Genomic DNA, 21,346 nt, shown 5'->3' with positions numbered 1-21,346 from the left:
GGGTTTGACTTGAAGCAGGAGGAGGTCGCTGACATGAACTCTGCTTCACCAGCAGCTTTATCTTCTTTGAAATCATCATCAGATCCTTCACTGATCAATAATCAAAGATCAACAACCTGATCAAACTGACTCTTCAGCCATCAGAGGAGACGTTACATCCTGGACCTGGACTCTGTCTGCAGAGGAGACACAAGACAGTTAGAGACAAAGACAGTTAGAGACAAAGACAGTTAGAGACAAAGACAGACAGAAAGAAAGACAGGGAGAGAGAGAAATAAAGACAGAAAGAAAGAAAGAAAGAAAGAAAGAAAGAAAGAAAGAAGTGTAACGGGGATGGTTTTAGGACCTAGGGAGCCTATAAAGATTGAGTGGAAGTAGCACGCTCTCTCTCTCTCTACCGGTGTGGACAGGCACGGAAGTGCAGTCAGACGCAGCAGCCAGGACGCCAAACCAGTTGTTGTGGTAGGCCGCGTTTCACTAAGAAATATTCTTGATAGTATTATACATAAAAGAGTGACTCATAGAAAATATTCTTAGAGTTAAACAGGTCTTCTGCTAGTTGTATTTCCAGCCTGGGTTATGTGTTCTTTTGTTTCTGTAGTAACCTCCAGCCATCCGTGTGGTAACGCAGGGTGAACCTTGAGGGGGGGGGGGGCTTAATAGGTGACACGGCCTGGTTGTCGGGAAATACGAAACATCGAAGCAAACTGCTGGTCTGGGTGCGAGTTAAAAAGATCCGAAGGTACAGCATGTTAAACGAATGATTATACTGAGAATGTTGTTTTATTGCATGCTATACACGGCTTAACCTCCATGTCTGTTCTTTAATAGGATTGTTGTGCACTGAAAAAAATTTGGAGTGACATTTACTTAAAAAAAGCTAGGCAACTTTTTCCACACAGAAAGTGCTTGTAATCTTTACTCAGGCTATTTCTAAGTAATATTTACTTACTAGAACCACTTATATTTTATGAAAAATACACAAGTAAATTGCACTGGCAATACTCATCTATAGATTGTAACTTTCACTCAGATTACCATTGCATCCAATTACAAAACCCAAGTGAACATTGCTGATATTTCTTTATGTTTCTTACTCATCTTTTCTTTGTTATATTCTATGTAATTATTAAGTAATATTTATTATGAATGTACTAGTTAATATTAATCGAATAAAGTAAATATTTTTACTATTCTATTAAATAATAATTCAATATTTTCCAAAACAAATATTTGCAGCTTAAAGGACACTTTTATTTCAGAGTTGAAATGGCATAGATATATTTAAAATATCTACATAACATTATAACCACAAAAACATGGCCATAGAACTTCTTGCTAGCAGATTTAGAAAACAGTGCATTTATACATAGAGTCCATACATCAAGGGAGTTCAGAGACCATTATAAAGCTCAAAAGTAAAGCAGTATAGAATTTGAAAAATTTAATGTGGGATAACAAAGCACCAACTGACTTTAGGACTGATATTCCAGCATACAAAGGAATACAGTGTTAAAAGTTTACTTTTTCCTTCCAATTCTGTAATTCCATCAATTGAGCTCTATTATAAACAAGTTTCAACCAATCAGATAGCTGGCCTTAGCATGGAAAAAAAAAAACATGCTATTCAAAAACTCAGCGTGCACTGTTCCCTTTCTTCGAATCAACTTTCAGAACAGTAAATACATACATCAGCTCTGTCCATTAACAGTTGCTATCACTACCTTTGCGGATATTCTCAGGACGTTCAGGACAGAAAGAACTTATATAAAACGGAGCAACACTTGAAATCACTGTAAGAAAACTGACACAAAATGCAAACAAATTGTTTGTGCTGGACAAAAGCACAAATAACACTGGCAAGTTTCTTGTGGAGAGACTGGACATTTGCTGACATTCTCAGGTGATCAGAACAAACAGAGCTTATATAAAACTGACCAACACTTGAAATCACTGTCAGAATCACTGACAAAATCTAAAGAGATTGTGCTGGACAAAAGCACAAACAACACTGGCACACTCACACTAAAAGTTTCTTGTGGAGAGACTGGACCTTTGGTGACATTTTTAGGATGTCAAGCTCAAGAAACAGCTTCTGAAATACTTCAAACGTATATTTCAGTTTCAGTGGGTAACTTAAATTGACGGCATAGATGACACCCATGAGCAGGAGGCAAGCATTGGTCACACTTCCGCAGTCCTCCAGAACTTCTGTCCCCTCAATGATGACTGACACGTTCACGGGATCTTGGTTTTCCTGTGCCACATTGGGATGGATGACGATGATCTTCATCATGTGATTACTGCAGTCCTCTTTCAATGCTTCTTGGCTGATGTCCTGTGAAAAACAAACAAACCACTATTAGAAATAACTAAGAATAGATTCCAAGTAAAAGAAAAGGTTAAGAGAAACAAATTTGAAAATAAAAACAAAGAGGTATACTCAATTTAGTATACTCAAATCAAACAATATTCATATGGCACTTTTCATACGTAAAGTTACAGAACGTGCTTCACAGAGGCCGACCCTGAGACAAAGAAAGCCACTTTTGGGGGCCATCCAGACTGAGAGGGGTCAACGCCCACGACCACAGGGAGTGCCGACACAGTGACCACCCTGGCCCAGGCAGACAAGAGGTTCCACACAGAGGTGCAGAGCCCTCCAGCCACCCAGGCTGGAGCTGTCCATGGGACGGCACCCGTGTTGGTAGACCAGAACTACTCCCAGTGTGGAAGGTCCCCATGGGGGAAACACTGGAGCTGAAAACTGCGGGAAATTAAATACTCTTTTGCTCATAAAATAGTTAATAAGTGATCGTTAAATAGTCAGAAAAAAGAGACAAAAGGCAAGTTAAAGTTTAAGACAGAAAAGATAAAGATTAAATATGATTTAAAAAATAAAGGGTAAGAGCATGAAGATTTAAGAAATCAGTTAAACACCTGATTAAAAATATGCATCTTGAGTCTTTTTTTAAAAACATCACATGTGGAAAGAATCTTTGACCTTCAATATAATATCACAAGTGAAGACCAGATTATAAGGCTAGACAATCATTTTAATATAGTCATGATGATCATCAGATACCTGATAGTCTTTGATCAGCTCCTCTCCACTCTCTCCAAGATACTCAACTAAGCAACGGATGATGATGTCCCTTCTGCCATCGACATGATGCTATTAAAACACAAAAAGAAAATTTATTGCAGAGAATACATAACATAACTTATGTAACATACATACATAACAGCACATACAGATGTAAACAGAAATTTACCCATGGAGAATGTAAGCCTGCAACTGCATTCTAACTTTGTGAAGTGTGCAACTTAACATGAATTTCTCAGCGATGTGTGTTGAGACAAGAGTCAATGTCTAGTGCATGTCATAATCTGTGGGTCCAGAAACTGTCTCTGCCCAGTGAGGGAAGTTTTCTGCCTCATCACTGGACCTGCAAATGAATATTTCGCAACATAACAGTACCTCCTATCACAAAATGAACCAGGCAAGGACAGGAATTCCCACACACAAGAGTAATATTTTGGGAAATGATTGTATTGGAGTCTATGGGCAGTAGTAAGGGATCTCGCTGCACTCAGAGGGTCACTGAAAATTCTGTAAATCTCTCTGCCTTTAAGCACATATTAAGGGAGATGACAGGTTTGTATACACTTGTTGAGAAAATCATGTGCATATATTGTTAATTGTGGCCACAGTGACAGGATCAGGAGAACAGTTTCAGCCAACACAGACACTATTCAGATTAAAGGACAAGTTCGGTATTTAACACTTAAAGCCCTGTTTTCAGATTGTTTATGCTGAAATAGAACGATTTTGATTAAAATTTGGACACATGCTGCTGGCCCGAGCTTTTTCGATTCATGTGGTAGCACCCCCCCCCCCCACCTCCACAATGGCTGCATAGGTGCACTTGAACAATTCTTCCTAAAACGCATTAAACTTTTGTTTAAAAGACGTGAAACTCACCGAGTGGTCAGGGGTGTTCACCGATATGTTCACACAAAAATCGCTGCAAAAGATGCTTTCCAACAGGTTTTATCTTAGTTTTTCTCCAACTCCATTGACTTGTATTAGATGTGCTGTGATGTACGGTATTAGTCCGCTGATATTCTATTAAATTATTCAAGCTCTCAGCGGAAGAATGGATGAGTGTGAGGCGTTTGGAAAAATAGGTCCACAGTTTTACAACGAATGGTAAAACACGTGTTGGAAAGCATCTTTTGCAGCGATTTTTGTGTGAACATATCAGTGAACACCCCTGACCACTCGGTGAGTTTCACGTCTTTGTAAACAAAAGTTTAATGTGTTTTAGGAAGGATTGTTCCAGTGCACCTATGCAACCATTGGGGGGGGTGGGGGGGCTACCACAGAAACCGAAAAAGCTCGGGCCAGCAGCATGTGTCCAAATTTTAATCAAAATTGTTCCATTTCATCATAAACAATCTGAAAACAGGGCTTTAAGTTTAAAATACCGAACTTGTCCTTTAAATAAAAGAGTGATACATTCTCAGTGTGTATGACCTCATCATTAGATTATGTCATTGAAATAATTTGAAATTTTACCTCATTCATTGAGTCCAACATTGGTTTTATTTTGGTCCCTGCAATCCCGCCCTTCCTCCGAAATATCTCCAGGAGTTTGGTGGTGTACCTGTCCAATTTGGACAAAAACGTTCGCTCCAGATGCATTGTGGTTATTCGCTTGAACTCCTCTTTGATCTGAAATGAGAGATAAAAACACAAAATCATGTCAAAGATGACTCATGATATCTCACATACACTTAGTTGCTGCATGAACAAGAACTGGATTTACCTGATTTTCACAGAACAGAGAAGGCCATCTCTTCAAGAGGTCTTGGATTGCGGGGCAATCCTTGACAACCTCGGTTCTTCTCATAGCGAAAGACTTGTCCATTTTCTCATTAATTGCCCTCTCATTGTTCTTCTTCTTTATTTCCTTCAGCAAATCTAGTCTCTCCTTCTCTAAGGTTTCCTCAGTCTCACCAAATGGCAGTGGTGGCAGATAGTTTACTTCAGCTTTTTTTGCCCTTTTAATACCTTTAAGTGAACCCTCTTCACTGGAGCATCGTCTCTTCAGTGTGTTCACCTCGAGCTCTGGAATGGCTAATTGCCGACCTCTTAACTTTGCCCTGTAGTTGCCCATTTTATACTTTATCCTCTGTTGCCAACCATATAGGCCATTAAAAGACCCTGGCTCTTTGAGGCATGGGTATTTTTCTACCAAGGCTTCAGCAACAGCTAAAATCTGGACACCAGTTGGATATGCTGTGAAGCCAAATATAGTCTCTGCAAGCTTCTCAAGAATGCTACTAGTTACGCTTGGGTTGTTCAAAAGTGTGCCATCATTTTCATAAGCTTGCTTTCCTGCTTCCAGTGCAATGTCAATATCATAACAAAAGTCTGGTATTTCAAACTTAAATGGCCATGGCTTAGACCTGTAAGATGGTCCACTCTCATCTGGGGAGGACAACAGGATTGTGTCGCATCCAGATGAGGAGGAGCTTGCTTCTGTAGATAGTGGAACTGGAGATTCGACTTCTGACATTTCCACAGTAGTAAGACTCAGGATCACTGGTTCAGTTTTTACTACTTTGAGGTTAGCTTTATCTTGTACTTCCTCAATCGAGGTCAAAGTGAAGAACTGACCGTCGAAATCCATGTCCTGGTACATAACAGTGAATGGTCCTGTAATATCAAATGTCTCTCGAAGAACATCATTGAGGTCCTGAAGTGTGCTTGGGATGCCTGCAGGTAAAAGTAGTTTGCGGACATCATCCTCCCCAAAAATTATCCGCAGTTTTGCTGAGAGTGCCATATCAACAGGAAGAAGCTGCAACAACAGAGAAGAGAAATACACAGACATTTATTCACAAGCTTCTCTCCTCACACTTAAAAGGATAAGCAAATGTGGTGCTTCAAAGTTGTCAGGCGTCTTCCTGCAAGGGTGTATGAAGCCAAAGGATAAAAATCTTTAAGCTCTCTTTGCTCAAGTAACTGCACACTCCCTGTGTTCTCCAGCTCATAACTCCTCAGGTGTTCATTGTACCATGTATTTTGTTGTCTCACGAAAAAAGTCAGTTTGTTACAAATCACCATTATCTGTAACACTTCAGAAAAGTCAGGCAGTCCTGCAGTGGAACCACAACACAACAACATTCCCACTGCATAGTTGGTGCCTAAACTGCACACATTATTGGCAACATGCACAGCCGTAACAGCAGGGAATCTGCATTTCACCAGGTCTTTTAGATCATCCTTAAGAACATCTAAAGAGACCTCTGTTGTTTTTGTGACTGCAAGTGATGGTTTGACAGAATGTGATTGATGGTATGCAACCATGAGCTGGTGCTTATTTGCAAGGGACAGCAAAATATTCCTGAAACAACCAGTGTGTCTGACCACCTTCTTGAAAAAGCTGTGTTTGGCCTCGAATCTCATTGTCCAGAGGGCAGCTAGGGGGCCAAATTCCCGAATGAGCTGAGGATAGTGCTCAAGGAAATGGTGCTTGGGAATGAGCTTATGTTGGGGGAAAACATCAAGGAATCTGCTTCGGTGTTCTGAAATGATGCTGTCAAGATAGCAAATGCTTTCTTCGGTATGGGCTGGAGACATGACAAGGTCCACAATGTCTTTCAGTGTCATCAGCATCTGCCATACAGGCTCTTGTTCGGGTACTTTTAAACCTATAATCAGAGGCAAAAGACGTAATAAGCACCAATTTTCATGTGCGTTGCCCCCTACTGATTTTCGAGTCGAAAAGTTAGCAGGAATGAGATGAGGGCGATTTGTTTTATCACTCCACTTGTATGGGAAATTGCAAATGGCATCATTCAGTTCCACGAGAGAAAAATATTTTTTCTTGATCAAGTTATCAAATGCCAAAGCCAGTTCCACTGGAACAATGCCCTCCAGCAGATCATGTAAAACATCTGGAGGGTAACCAGTTGTCACATGAAAATGCTCAAGTTTTTCTGACAATGCACACTGTTTTTTTACACCATAACAATGAGGGTGATCTGGACTAGACACAGCTGTCTGTACGTGCAGCGTATGTTGATCTTTGGTTCTTTGATGAAAAGACCCAGATCTCACTTCATTGGACTGAAACTTGGATCGCTCCCCAACACAAAACCGGCAGACGTATGACCCTGCAAAGCTTTCGACAAATCCTGCCACAGAGTGCGCCCCCAAATTATCTGCCACCACACTGACCACAGTCCCTTTAATGGCTTTCTCTAACGCTGGAACGAAAAGACCATCTTTCTCCAAGCAATGGATATCTGTTAACAGTGGCTCTAAAACTCGTTGGAATCCAAACTGCTTGGTGTCTTCAGCCTTACACAGAATTGCAAGGTAGATTGATGTCAATGTGGAACGTAACTGCACTGGAATGTTTCCCAACACCCAATAGACAGCTGTGACTTTGTGCTTTTTTCGAGATGTCCCAAGAGGATTACATACCTCAAAGTCATCAATGTACAGGATGAGACTCACTCTGTTCTCCTCTACAGAGAAAAACTCATTTTTTTTATAGTGAGATCCATCACGAAATGTCTGGTACTTAAAGTCATTTTCAGATTTGTTTTCACCTTCAAATGTCTTTTCTTGAAAAGACTTACTTAGGACCTGCAACAAGGAGGGCAATATTGGGACATACTGGAAGGTTTTGCCCTTTTTTTTATCAAGTATGTGTTCTTCTGGTTCAACAACTGAAAAATGCTTCTTCATAAATTCTCTTCTCTTGTATGAAGTTGTGAAAGGGCCACCTTTCCCCAAGGCAGCACTTATAGGGTGTGTCTCACAAATATTTTTCACTAAATCTGATATAATGGCTGGATCCAGATCACAATTATGGCTTTTCAAGGTGGACACCACCACATCTCTTAAAAGTGGACCAGATGCAGAGGTGGATATAAACTGAAGCTCATCTACTATTTCATCAATGCATTTGTTTGGGACATTGAACATGCTTTCCAACTTTAAAAAGAGATGGCCAAATTTCTCCTTTATATCTTGAGACAACTCCTGTGGTTCCCCATCCCAAAGCTCTAAGCTCTCTTCCACACAGGTCTCATCCTGAGCAAACATGGGTTCATAAGGTTGGCTTTTTAATACTTCACTTTTAAAATCCTCAAGGGTGTGTGACTGGTGTTTTCTGTGTCTATGTGTAGCAAAGGTGGAATAAATATTTGTATTGAAGTTGCAGTTTTTGAAGACACATGCAACTGCTTCAAACTTCCTTAAGTGGCTGTTAAGATGCTCAAAATACTGCTTCTCTGAATCAAAAAAACCAGAGCAGCAAAGTAGACAAGTAAATGAAAGAGGTCCACTTTGTGTGACCATCTCCACATGGTGTCGAGACAAATGGGTCTTAAGGGCATTAAATGTTTTAAACGAGCAAGGGCAATCAGTGTGAAGACAAGGGACTGACTGGCTGCGACCACCATTTCCATGCTTTAGTCTGTAGTGTTTTAACAATCCCAACCTATTCTCTGACTCAAAGCTACATATCTTACACATCCATCTCATGTTGTGGCACCTGAAACAGACAAATTTACCATCTCAAAATTAAAACAAACTGCCACACAAAGAAATTATGTGACAAGTTAAACCTAATCATTACTAATTTGATCTTACCTTGTGTCAGTCGTGGAGTCCAAATTAGCAGTCAGAAGGTCCTATGCTCTGTTAAAAAAAAAAGAAAAAAAGGTTATCTATATGCTTTTCAACTAATTTCTACTAATTCAAGGATGCACACTGATATTTCATTTTTTTTTTTAATTTACATAGGCTATCATATATTACAAATTGTGTGTAAATTATTTTGTAATATTACCTGTATGGCCAGGTGTCTTGTTTTTGTAGTCCAAAGTAGTTGTTTCTTGTATATTGTGCATACAAAGGCTGATGCTCCTCATTAAAGACTGTTGTGACTTCCTGTTCAAGCCTAAAAGGAAAACAGGAATATAATGACAAGAAGCAGTGACTCACTTCACAGTGCTATGGTGACAGCATACCGTGTCAGCTCGGTGTCGAATTTAAAACAGGTCAATATGACTTGAGTGAAATCGAGTGCGTGTACACGGAGGCCACACATTTGTCCGCAATGCATCAAGTACGTACATTTTTTTTTTTTTAAATTCACCTCATGGCAGCGGTGCAGCAATTATTTCAAACTGGACCGTGGTCGTTTTATTCAAATACACATATACAATCATAAATTCCGTACCCAGTTCAGACCCTGCACACACACACACATATATATACACGTTGGCGCACATGTTGAGTTGGAGCTCATGTATCCTTATGAGAGTGTTTCTCAGTACTCACCGATAACCCGTTTCCTCGAACCCTCGGCTCAACTCAACTCAACTCAACCCACTTAAGCCCCACGGACCCGGTACCGGGTCTGTATATATAATTTAATTTATTTTTTAAGACGTTAGTTAAGGCAGCAGGCGTGTGTTGCTTAGGCGGCTGTCTAAGCTGTAAAGTGCTGTGGGAAATTCTGGACATCGTGCCAGCAAAATTAGTTAGCTAGTTAGCTAGAAAGCTAGCAGGAAAATACACTATTTGCTAGCGCAGCAAGCGCCGCTGCTTTCAGTGCGGAAAAACTGACTTAAGTAAGTAAGCCAACAGGAACGTACAAAGTTTGTTTTGCTTAAAACTTACCTTCAGGGTTCTATATTCACTTCTTCCCGTCTCCGTCAACAAGTCTGCCAACCGTCGAAATGTGGAACATGGACTGTCTGGTACATCTGACGAAAGACCGCTCAAATGTGGGGAGGGGCTTTGACGTCATGCTCCGAATGCAGAGAAGGTTGCCAGATTCACTGATGTCACTCCATTACATTTTACTTGGAAATATCAACTAATTAAGCCAATGAACTGGTTTAGTGAATATTACTTGGATCGAATGATTCAATTTACATACAAAACTGATGACACGTAATTACAAACAATCACCAAGTAATGCACTACATGAAAACTGCTATTTTAAAGTAAAAGCACTGAATTGTTATTTTTTAATAGAATTTAAATAGATAATTGAAATAATAATTACAGGGCCAAAAAATCATTTTTTTCAGTGTGGGTACATTGTCTGTCACTGTTTTTTTTCTCTTCCCAACCGTTAGTTTTAATTCAGGGCCCTTTTATTTCTGACATTTGGTTCTGTGAGTTTTCTTTTTTCGATATGCATTGAATGGGGACTAGTGCCATATTGAGCGGGCATTCTGCAATATAGGAGAAGTAACAGGTTTGGGGGGGAAGCACTAGGCCTAACATTCAGTGACCTTTGGGTGATTTTATAGTGTGTTTTTCTTGCATGATAACATTGTGTGTGTTTTTTTATCGCTTGTAGTGGTATTTGATTTTCCTGAATGTATTGGTCCTAAATGTATTGGTTTATTTTATAAGCCCATTTTCTGAGAGTTTTCCTATTTCAATGAAACCATGTACTATGTACAACAAGTTGCTCTATTGCAAAACAGCTACGGTGTAGCCATAGCCCCCATATGGTGTTTTCTTCTTTAGTTAATTTTTATTCTGTAATAAACTTTTATATTTTACAAGTTGTCAGCCTCCTGTCCTGGTCATTCTGGACACTTACCTGTCAGTAGTGACGTAGGTCGTGAGTCTTAACGACACCCTCAGTAAAGAGCTATTTCAATCACTACAGAAAGAAAGAAAACAAACCTTTCACTTTGAGCTCCACTATTTTCCATCTCAGCATGTCTCCCTCCTTGTTGTAGACTAAACATCTGCATCGTCCACTGTCTCCATCTGTGGGGTATTTCAGGGTCAGACTGAGGTCTCCAGTTTTCAGCAGGTCTTCATTCATCTTCGTTCTGTTTCTGTAAATCTGGTTCTGGTCTTTAAGCTGGTCAGAGCCGTTCTGATACACATGGACCTTCCTGTTGTATCTGTCCATCCACTCCACTTTAGTGTCTTCATCCAGCTCTGTGGTTCTGAAGGGCAGCTGGACAGACTCCACCCCCTCCTCCACCTCCACCTGACAGACTGAGAGGACAACAAATCCCATCATCAGCTGTAGAGACAGCAGCAGCAGCAGCAGCAGGTTTTCATGACTTTATTGAATGATTGTAGAGAAAGCTGAAGGACAGAAGCAGATGAGAGCAGAAGGAACAGGACAGAGATCTAGAAAGGTGTTGCAGATGATCAGAGTCTTGATGGTTGGTTGTTTGTGAGAGAGAGAAAGATTTGATTTTACAGAAATACTTCATTTCCATGAACACACGAGTCATCTTCCATAGAGATCATCATAGTAATAAATAAGACACACACAGATTGATCCAGTAAAAGTTCATCTTCCACAGTGTAAATAACGTTCTTATAACACCACTGTTGTTCAAACGTGTCCAAGTCTGCCATCGTCTTCTAAAATCTGAACTCCAGCCAAAGTCTGGACCTGACATTACAAAGCCACACTGAAGTGTCCTCCTGGCCCACCCTGTCCTCCATTTAGTTCTTCCTGCTCACGTATATGGCTCATTCAGCCTCTCCTGACAGGAAGTTCAGTAGCTGCCACTTAATGTGCTTTGTCTTTTTGTAGCCTGCACCAAAGATGAAGCTGCTCTCAGAGAACTTTTCACCAACAACAGTTAAAAGATTCAAGAATTCAGTGAGTCTTGTCCACTCAGTGAAAAGATGGAAGACAGTCTCATTCAGCTTCTTGGTAACAGCAGGGTTAAGAACAGAGATAAAAGCCTTTGAAGCTAAATCATGGGGCCTTGATGAGGCCTCTGTCCCTTCCAGAGAGCCTCTGCCTCCAGAGCCCCAGGACCCTCTGAGCCACCCAGCAGAGAGCCCACGGCCCGGGCATCAGTCAAGTCTGGACCTGCTGCATCCACCAGCTGCTTCAGGCACAAGGTCTTAGTTTGGTGCAGCGCCCCCATCAGGCCAGGCGTGGCAGCGCTGCACACATCCAGCCTCGCCCTGTGGATCAGTGGCTCCTTCAACAACCAGTGCAGAGAGTTAGACTTTTCACTTTCTTTAAGGCTAAAAAGAGCCCAGGATCTAAAACACCTGATAAAACGGAGGTAAAACCCTTACATTTAGAAAGTTAGAATCAGTTAAAACAGAGCAGCATCCAGTCCCAGGTTATTCACACGTCTGAGAATACAACTAGCCACTTCTCTCCACACCAGGTCTGACGGACCTGTCAGGAACCTCTGGATGAACTGGAACCTGAATGTGGCTGTTCTACTGGCCAGATGGACGAGGCCCTGTCCCCCCTCCTTCTACTGGCCAGGTGGACGAGGCCCTGTCCCCCCTCCTTCTACTGGCCAGGTGGACGAGGCCCTGTCCCCCCTCCTTCTACTGGCCAGGTGGACGAGGCCCTGTCCCCCCTCCTTCTACTGGCCAGGTGGACGAGGCCCTGTCCCCCCTCCTCCCTGGATAAAAACAGTACACTCTGTGGTACCCAGTGTAGACCATCCCAGAAGAAACTGATCATTTTTGTTTGAATCTGGGCTAGTAAACCTGAGGGGGGGGTCCATACATGTCAGGCCATGCCAGAGCTGAGAGGCTACTCTACCTTTGTAAGACATCTGAGGAAGCATCCATCTCCATTTAGCCAGTCTACCCTCTATTTTATCTGTGACGCTCTCCCAGTTCTTCTGGACTATTATTTCGTTTCCTAAAAAGACACCAAGGTATTTCAAACCGTCTCTCTTCCAGACCAGGTTCTGGGGGAGAACTGGGAGACCGTCACGCCACTCACTGACTGCAAGAGCTTCACTTTTTTTCCAATTCACAGTCACTGATGATAAAACATTCAAATCTTTTGTAATATTAACTAAAATGTCTATTTCACGCTGGCTTTTTATAAAACAATGACATCATCAGCATAAGCAGATAAAACCATGTTCTCTCTAAAACCAGGTCCAGTCAGGCCTTCAGTACTTGTGCGTATCCTGTGCAGCAGGGGTTCTAGGGAGAGTGCATAGAGCATACCAGACAGTGCACAGCCCTGTTGGATGCCTCTACACACTCTGAAAGGAGCACACAGACTACCACTGAACTTCAGCACACTCTCAACACCACTGTACAACACCCTGATCTTAGCAATGAAACCAGCGCTGAACCCAAACTTCTCCATAGTTTTCCAGAGGAAGCAGTGTTCAACGTGGTCAAAAGCCTTTTCCTGATCCAGAGAAATCAGACCAGAGTCTACACCCAATGAGCTGGAGACCTCCAAAACATCTGGGATTAGGTAGATATTATCTACCATGGACCTGCCGGGCACACAGTACGCCTGGTCCTGATGGACGACTTGATGGACAGCTGCTCTCAGCCTGTTGGCCAGGACTTTGGACAAGATCTTGTAATCCGTACAAAGCAGAGACACAGGGCTCCAGTTCTTAATGTCCTGCAGGTTTCCTTTCTGAGGCAGGAGAGTGATTATGGCTCTGTGGCAGGACAGTGGCAATGAACCTGAGGCCATGCTTTCATTAAAAACATCTAAAAGATCAGCTGATTAAATGTCCCAGAAGGCTTTATAAAACTCCACAGTCAGGCCATCGATGCCGGGAGCCCTCCACCCCTGCATGCTCTGCAGAGCACCGTGAAGTTCCTGCAGCTGTAAAGGCCTCTCCAGCTGTGAGTTGGTCTCCTCAGAGACCTGAGGCAGCTCGTTGCAGAACTCTTGACACAGTGGCTCATCCTCTTCATACTGACTGGAGTACAAAGAGGAATAAAAACCAACAGCTCTCCTTCTGATCTGTCCAGGTTCTGTCAGTTCAACCTGCTCACACCATGCTCTGCTCACTTCACCTGCACCTACCTGTGTTTCACATAGCTCACCTGTCTCTCCCACCTGTGTCACACTCAAACCATTTCCACCATTCACAGTGTTTTCACCACTGATCTCACTTTCCTCAAGGTCATCTTCACCACTTACACCAACATCTTCCTCCTGTGAGTCCCTCCTCTCCCTCAACCTGTACACTGTCCTCACCAGCAGCGCCGTCCAGGCCGTCCTGCTGACCAGCACCATCCCGCCCTGACCCCACAGCTCCTCATCCTGGTTGTTCAGGATCATGTAGAGCTGTCTCCTGTGAGACACCACATGCTTCAACAATGGAGACTTACAGCCAGAGAGAATCTTTTTAAGAGGAGACACAACTTTTCCATGTCTAGATAACTCTCTGCTTAGGAACTCATCAGTGATAAAGGGGGGGACATTAGACAGAATGACCTTTGTTGTGGACAGCGTCAACGGTTGCACCGACACAAACAGGTCATTGACGGTGATACAATACATTCATCAAAAAAGACAGAAAAAGTCAGAAATCACTCGCTCAGAGTCTCTGCTCACCACACTCACTACCAGCATGCACTCAGAGAGAGAGAGAGAGAGAGAGAGAGAGAGAGAGAGGTTTGAGGTTTTAAACCACTACTTTTACTTTCTTCAGGAGGAATTAGTCAACAATCTCAAAAAAAAGATTACACCAATTAACACAGTTGGTTTAAATTAAATCAAAGCAACACTTCTACAAACGTGATTTTTTTTCACAGTAATACATTTTCCCTCCAAATCCCTCACCTTCACTCTAAATCCTCCATTTTCACGTAGTAGTTGAATTCTACCTGCACACGTGCTTTAACTAAACTCTTAAAGAGCAATAAACAATCATAACTCTGTCCTCTGTTCATCTTCACTTTTCTACTTCAATAAATTGCCAACTTTTCTTGGCCAAAGAAACAATGAAGCAGCTGACCTTTCTTCTTCTACCAAAAATAAACATGTGTTCAGTAAAAGACTCTCTGAACAAAACTAATAAGGTTCTAAGTGTTCTAAATAAGGACACTGGTCTGGAACATTTTACAAAACAATGAAAAATAGTCTCTGTTCCAAAACCAAAAGGACATTCATCAGAAACTGCAGGATTCATCACAGCAACAGAAGCATTCACTGCCACAGTACCATGGAAGATGCACCATTGCAGGTCACCAGTGTTCTTGGTTCATGGTGGTTTGTAAAGCCAGCTCCACACAGGTTTAACATGAGATGAAACCTTTAAATGATCCTCCAAGGTGTGTCTGTTCTGCTTTTTAACTGGTCTTTGTTTAAGGACGTGACACACTCCTGGTAGATTTCTTTCCCACTCACAGAGTCCAGTGACAACCATACCTTCCTGCCAGCTTCCAGCAGAAACCCCATATGTTCACAGTCTGTAAGTTGGGACCTAAAGCACAACCTGGGGAAAGAGTCGGTCTCATCAGGTGTTAAATGTTCACTAAGCCATCCTGTTAGCAGCCCTCTATCCTCCTCTGGTACTTCTTCTTGTATCCTTCTTTGTCAAGGATTAGTCCCACCACTAGAACAGATTGAATGTCCAGTCTTCTTGCCAGGGCAACAGCATTATCCATGTTAGCTCCTGTTATTTCTAACAAATGTTGGACAGTGGTTATACCTTTGGTGATTAAAGTCCTGGACATCGATGGTGTCTGTTCCAAAAAAAGTGCCTAAGCGAGCACCTTTGAGAATCGGCTCCTTTAGCAGCCAGTACAGTGAACCACTCAAACCCAATCTACCAAATTCCATCAAACACCATATTTTTACCACACTACAATTCAAACAATTCAAGTTGAAACATGAACAATCAAGTGTGAACAATGTTTTACCAAATCCCAAATTACTAATCTTTCCAAACATAAACTCTGCTACTTGTCTCCATGGTAACTTTTCTGGACCGTACAGGAAGCTTTGTGCAAACTGAAGCCTAAAAGCCGCCTTCCTGCTTTCCAGATGAACCAATCCCTGGCCCATTCTCTCCTTCCTCCTATCAAATATAAGACACCCTGTGGTATCCAGTGTAACCTATCCCAAATAAAGTTCACAATAATACTTTGTAATTTCATTAACAGATTCACTGGAGGTTCTAAAACAGCTAGGCGGTGCCACAAGGTAGAAGCCACCAGATTGTTAATGATGAGTGTTCGCCCTCTATAGGACATTCTGGGTAAAAGCCAACACCAGTTCTTTAGCCTTCCCTCCACTTTGTCCACCACTCCCTCCCAATTTTTCATAATTTCTGACTGATCACCAAGATGAACACCCAAATACTTAATGCCACTCCTCCCCATTTCATTCCACTGGGTAACCTGGGTTCATCTCCTTGCCATTTCCCAACTAACAAAGCTGTGCTCTTATCCCAATTTACTTTTGAAGCAGAAATTTTTCCAAAGCACTCAGTTATATTAATCAACTTTTTAACATCATTATCATCTTTTACAGCTATAATAATATCATCTGCATAAGCAGATACGTGGAAAGGTACAAAATTATCCTTCAATTTTACTCCCTGTAACTCTCTTCTAATCTTACATAAAATGGGTTCAATAGCTAAAGTGTAAAGCATGCCAGACATTGCACATCCTTGTTGAATACCCCTCTTACTACTAAAGGGAACACTCAAAGCACCATTAACCTTCAGTACACTTTCAATGTCAGAGTAAAGAGTCTTAATCATGGCGATAAACCCTGGGGAGAAACCAAAAGCTTCAAAAGTAGTCCATAGATATTGGTGCTCCACCCGATCAAACGTCTTTTCTTGGTCGAGAGGAATCAGACCAAACTTTGAGTCCAATGAACTAGAGACTTCCAAATAATCACGAATTAGGCAAATGCTATCCCGAATTGATCTGCCAGGGATGCAATATGACAATCTATAATATGCCCCACCACATTTCTTAACCGGTTTGCCGACACCTTTGAAAATATTTTATAATCAGCACACAACAGACTCACTGGCCTCCAGTTTTTTACCTTGCACAAGTCTCCATTTTTGGGTAACAGAGTGAGGACTACTCTCCGACAGCTAAGAGGTAACTTTCCTGCAGCCAAGCTGACATTTAAGACCTCTAGCAGCTCCTCCCCTAATGTGGACCAAAAGGTCTTGTAAAAGTCCACTGGAAGGCCATCCATGCCTGGAGCTTTACCATTATGCATGTTCATTAGCGCCTCTTGCAGTTCTTGCAGTGTCAGAGGGTGCTCTAGGTCTGCATTGTCCTGTGCTGATACCTGTGGCAAATTATTGAGAAACTGTTCCGACATCAGCAAGTTCTCTCTGAACTCACTTTTATAGAGCTCAGAAAAGAAATCCACTGCTCTCTTACGAATCTGACAAGACTCTGTGAGATCTTTTCCATCGGCTGATCGAATACAGTGAATGAGTCTGTTCTGACCATTCTTCTTCTCCAGGTTGAAGAAAAGTTTAGATGGGGCATCCATCTCAGCAGAATTCTGTAAACGTGAACAGACCAGGGCCCCCTGTGCTCTAACCCCCAGCAGATCTGCTAAAGCAGCTTGTTTTGCTTTGAGGACCTGAATATGGCCTCAATCTCCTGTGGACCCACTTAAATGTTGGAGCTCCACTATATCAATCTCCAGATCTTTGATTGATTTATTGATCTCTTTAGTGACATTGAAATTGTACTGAGTACAAAACTGTTGAATCTGTACCTTTCCCACATCCCACCATTGCTGTAAAGACTGAAAATGTGATTTTCTAGATTTCCATTGTTTCCAGAAAAAAACCAAACACCTCCTGAAATGTCCATCATTTAACAACACAGTGTTAAAATGCCAGTATGCCCTTTAAGGTTTCATATTGTTGATAAAAACATTTCCTATTAACAGACAGTGATCTGAAAATCCTACTGGACACGTGGAGCAGGATCTGGATGTTTGTAGGTGATGTTCATAACAATAAAATCTATCCAGTCTCGCTAATGAGATAAAATGATCTCTGGCATGAGCCCATGAGAATTGTGCATCATTTGCATGTTTAGAGCGCCACACATCTGCCAATTCATAGGTATCAATGATGCATTTCAAAACCTTTCTTGATTGAGGATTAGGTTCTAAATGATTCCTGTCCAGATTATCAACAGTCCAGTTAAAATCTCCTCCTACAACTAGAACATCTGTAGAAGCACATTTTCAAAGGGTGCTTGCAAGTTTTTCTAAAAAACTACATCTTCCACCAGGAAGCACTGGTGCATATACATTTAACAAGGTTACTGTAGCTGTTTCATATCTAGCAGTTACTTTAAGTAACCTCCCTTTTACAACCTCCTCAACATCAAAAGATACTGTCTAGAAATGTTCTGAGAAAAGCCCTGATACTCCTGCACTCACTGTGCTCTTATGACTCAACACAATATTTCCATCCCATTCTCTTTTCCACTCAACTTCATTGTCAGTATTACTGTGGGTTTCCTGAGCAAAGGTGATGTTAGTACACTTTGTTTTTAAAAGTTCATAGTACATGGTTCTTTTTTTAACATCTCTTGCACCATTAAGGTTGAGGGAGGAAATTCTGAAACTACTCATGGCCAAGCATATGGAGATCAGAAGGGAAAAAGGTGTGAAAAAGGTGTTGCTCCTTATTTATTCTATTCATCGTTTATTAATTTGTGCCTTCACCTTCTGCACCCACTTCCTGAGGCCAAAAACCTCTGGGTCCTTCAGACCATCAGCACCTCTCTGTCTCATCAGCCACTTAGCTGAATCTACAAATAATGAACTATTTGGAAAAAAAAAATTGTTCACCAAGACCTCCCTTTTCCCTTTGGTTATCTCCAGGAAACTGTGAATGTGCTCCAGACTATAGCCATTGGTTTTCTGACCATCAGGTAAGGATGAGTCAGAGAGCTCCTGTTCACTGTCAGAGTCAGAGGAAATACGTTCTAGCACCTAGCACCTTTAATGACATTCTGTTTGGTCGTGTCTCTTTAAACTCTCTTCTTGATTTTATTTTCATGACTGTCACTTTAAAAACAGACTCATCGTCTCTCTCACTATTTTCTCCATCAGTGATTATATCATCAATGTTCATTCCTTCTTGTTCTCCTTCCTCTTTAACACTGGTCTGACTCTGCTGACCAACCCATGCAGCAGAGGTGGAGGCTCTCTCCCCATCCTGTTGAACATCAGGAGGCTCCTGGGCTGCTGCCTCCCCCTGCACCCCCTCACCCTCTGCCTGAGTCTCACCCTCACCCTCTGCCTGAGTCTCACCCTCTGCATGAGTCTCCCCCTCACCCTCTGCCTGAGTCTCCCCCTCCACCCTCTGAGCAGCCTCAGCTTCTAGCTCCTGAGTCCTCTCTGGACAGCTGTGCACCAAGTGCCCCTCCTGCCCACACCCAAAACACTTCATCACCTCAGTTGTAGCAAAAATTGTGTAATCAAAGCCTTCAACTTTAAATCTCATAGCAATATTGAGTTCTTCATCATCATTTTTAAGAATCATGTAGACCTGCCTCCTAAAATAAACTACATGCTTCAACTTGGCTGATTTACAGTCTGATGGAAGCATCTTCATTGCAGACACAATCTGCCCATGACGTGATAGCTCTTTAATCAGCACCTCGTCACTAATAAATGGCGGCAAATTTGACAATATCATTTTTTTTTTTTTGCAGGATTAACAAGGGGGAAAACCGTGGCATGCGTGTTTCTTAGCACGATTCCCCGCTCCACTGTGTTAACCTTCTCAATTGTGTCTAGGAAAATGACGACAGTGCTGTTCATCCTGGAGGCCGCTTTCAGGCTCTCACATCCACCCACTCCTCCTACCGCTAGACTACATTCCTCTACGGAATATTTCACGCCGACCGGTATCTTAATGCCGGCGGGAGAGGTTTCTAAAACCTGCGTCCCGATTGCCGGCCATGACGTCTGGCTCGGTACAACGCACCCTTTTGGTAGCTCCCTTTTACCCTCACTCGTGAACAAGACCCCGAGATACTTAAACTCCTCCACTTGAGGCAGGACCTCCTCCCCAACCTGGAGTGGGCAATCCACCCTTTTCCGACTGAGGACCATGGCCTCAGACTTGGAGGTGCTGATCTTCATCCCAGCCGCTTCACACTCGGCTGCGAACCGACCCAGCAGGAGCTGGAGGTCGTTGTTCGATGAAGCTAAGAGGACCACATCATCCGCGAAAAGCAGGGATGAGATCCTCCAATCACCGAACACGACACCCTCCCCCACCCAGCTGCGCCTAGAAATTCTGTCCATAAAAATTATGAACAGAACCGGTGACAAAGGGCAGCCCTGGCGGAGTCCAACCCTCACTGGGAACAGGTCCGACTTACTACCGGCTACACGGACCAAACTCGCACTCCTTTGGTACAGGGACTGAATGGCCCTTAGTAAGGGGCCATCCACCCCATACTCCCAGAGCACCCCCCACAGGATGCCTCTGGGGACACGGTCGTAAGCCTTCTCCAGATCCACAAAACACATGTGGACTGGTTGGGCAAACTCCCATTTCCCCTCCAGCACCCTAGTGAGGGTAAAGAGCTGGTCCATGGTTGGTCCTATACCAAAGTATGGGCTCAAATTATATTAAAAAACTACCCTCATTTTGAAGAGTAAACAGCTGGTGCAGTTCTGGAAAACTGAAATAACCGAAATTAAGTGAAATGGCCACGTCGAAATATTTCAAAGGCACGGGCTGCATGGCTACTCGAAAAAGCCCTCCACATGAAGAAGAAGATCCAACAGGTGACCCACCTCCCAGTCCTGAATGTCTGTTTACAGAAATTACTAAAGTGAGCAGCACATTGCAGAGCGTTGCTACAGATCTCTCAACTATTAAAGAAACGACAAAGGAGTTGAAAGCGACAGTGACGGCTATGCAAGAGAGTTTGGCGGAAGTAAAAACGCGCATTGAGCGCCTGGAGGAGACCTCAGAGCGGCTCCACGCTGATGGAGACAAGAGAAAGAAGCTAATGGATGTAATGTGGGATCGAATTCAAGCCCTGGAAAATCACAGCAAAAGGAACAATCTGAGGCTCATAGGCCTGAAAGAGACTTTTGGGACCAATGGGACATTACTGAGCTGCGTTCAGAAAATTTTGACGGAGGGGCTGGGGGTCTGGGCTGATGCCGAGTTTGAGATTGAGAGAGCACACCGGTTGCTCGCACCGATGCCAGACCCGGAGCGGCCCCCGATACCGGTGCTGATACGGTTCCTAAGACAGTCAGCGAGGGTCAAGGTGATAACGGCAAAAACGGGGCTTCATATGGGAAGGATGTCGACTGTCTGTATTCCCCGATATGACAAAAGAGCTGGCGGAGAAGAGGAACCTTCACCTCAGTGAAGCGCAAACTGCAGGAGCGGGAGGTGAAGTACACGCTGGCCTTCCCGGCCACACTGAGGTTCAAGTGGCGGGGGAAGAATATGAGTTTCACTACGGCAACGACCAGGGCAATGACTAAACACCCGACAAGGGAGACGAGTGGATATTTATGTTTGTATGGAAGAGCCA

The 21,346-nt window shown here is 42.7% G+C and overlaps 2 protein-coding genes across 4 annotated transcripts in view; both read right to left on the bottom strand.

Annotated features, from left to right (window-relative positions):
• LOC311492880 (uncharacterized protein) overlaps positions 1-21,346 on the bottom strand; it is a gene marked incomplete at its 5' end in the record, with an annotated part of 263,852 nt that overhangs the window by 39,284 nt on the left and 203,222 nt on the right. Inside the window, one exon of the mRNA XM_084551312.1 lies at positions 10,739-11,062. Coding sequence (XP_084407438.1) covers positions 10,739-11,062 — 324 coding nt within the window. The remainder of the gene's footprint in view (positions 1-10,738; positions 11,063-21,346) is intronic.
• Positions 1,325-10,488, bottom strand: LOC311487516 (uncharacterized protein). 3 transcript variants are annotated; one of them, XM_084543817.1, is made up of 7 exons: positions 9,713-9,731; positions 8,877-8,987; positions 8,678-8,725; positions 4,833-5,870; positions 4,583-4,738; positions 3,086-3,175; positions 1,325-2,338 (listed from the first exon to the last, which is right to left on the bottom strand). In XM_084543817.1, the coding sequence occupies exons 4-7, from the start codon at positions 5,853-5,855 to the stop codon at positions 2,021-2,023; spliced, it is 1,587 nt and encodes a 528-aa protein (XP_084399943.1). In that variant the 5' UTR covers positions 5,856-5,870; positions 8,678-8,725; positions 8,877-8,987; positions 9,713-9,731; the 3' UTR covers positions 1,325-2,020. The 3 variants fall into 3 exon arrangements, with proteins under 3 accessions (XP_084399943.1, XP_084399942.1, XP_084399941.1); XM_084543816.1 differs by having other exon boundaries at positions 8,877-10,488; XM_084543815.1 differs by lacking the exons at positions 8,678-8,725; positions 8,877-8,987; positions 9,713-9,731 and having other exon boundaries at positions 4,833-6,672.

This window comes from Chelon labrosus (genome assembly GCF_963514085.1).
Source record: "Chelon labrosus genome assembly, chromosome: 1".
NCBI classification, from domain to species: domain Eukaryota; kingdom Metazoa; phylum Chordata; class Actinopteri; order Mugiliformes; family Mugilidae; genus Chelon; species Chelon labrosus.
The sequence above is the reverse complement of the archived record's forward strand: the minus strand, read 5'-3'. Positions and strand labels throughout refer to the sequence as shown.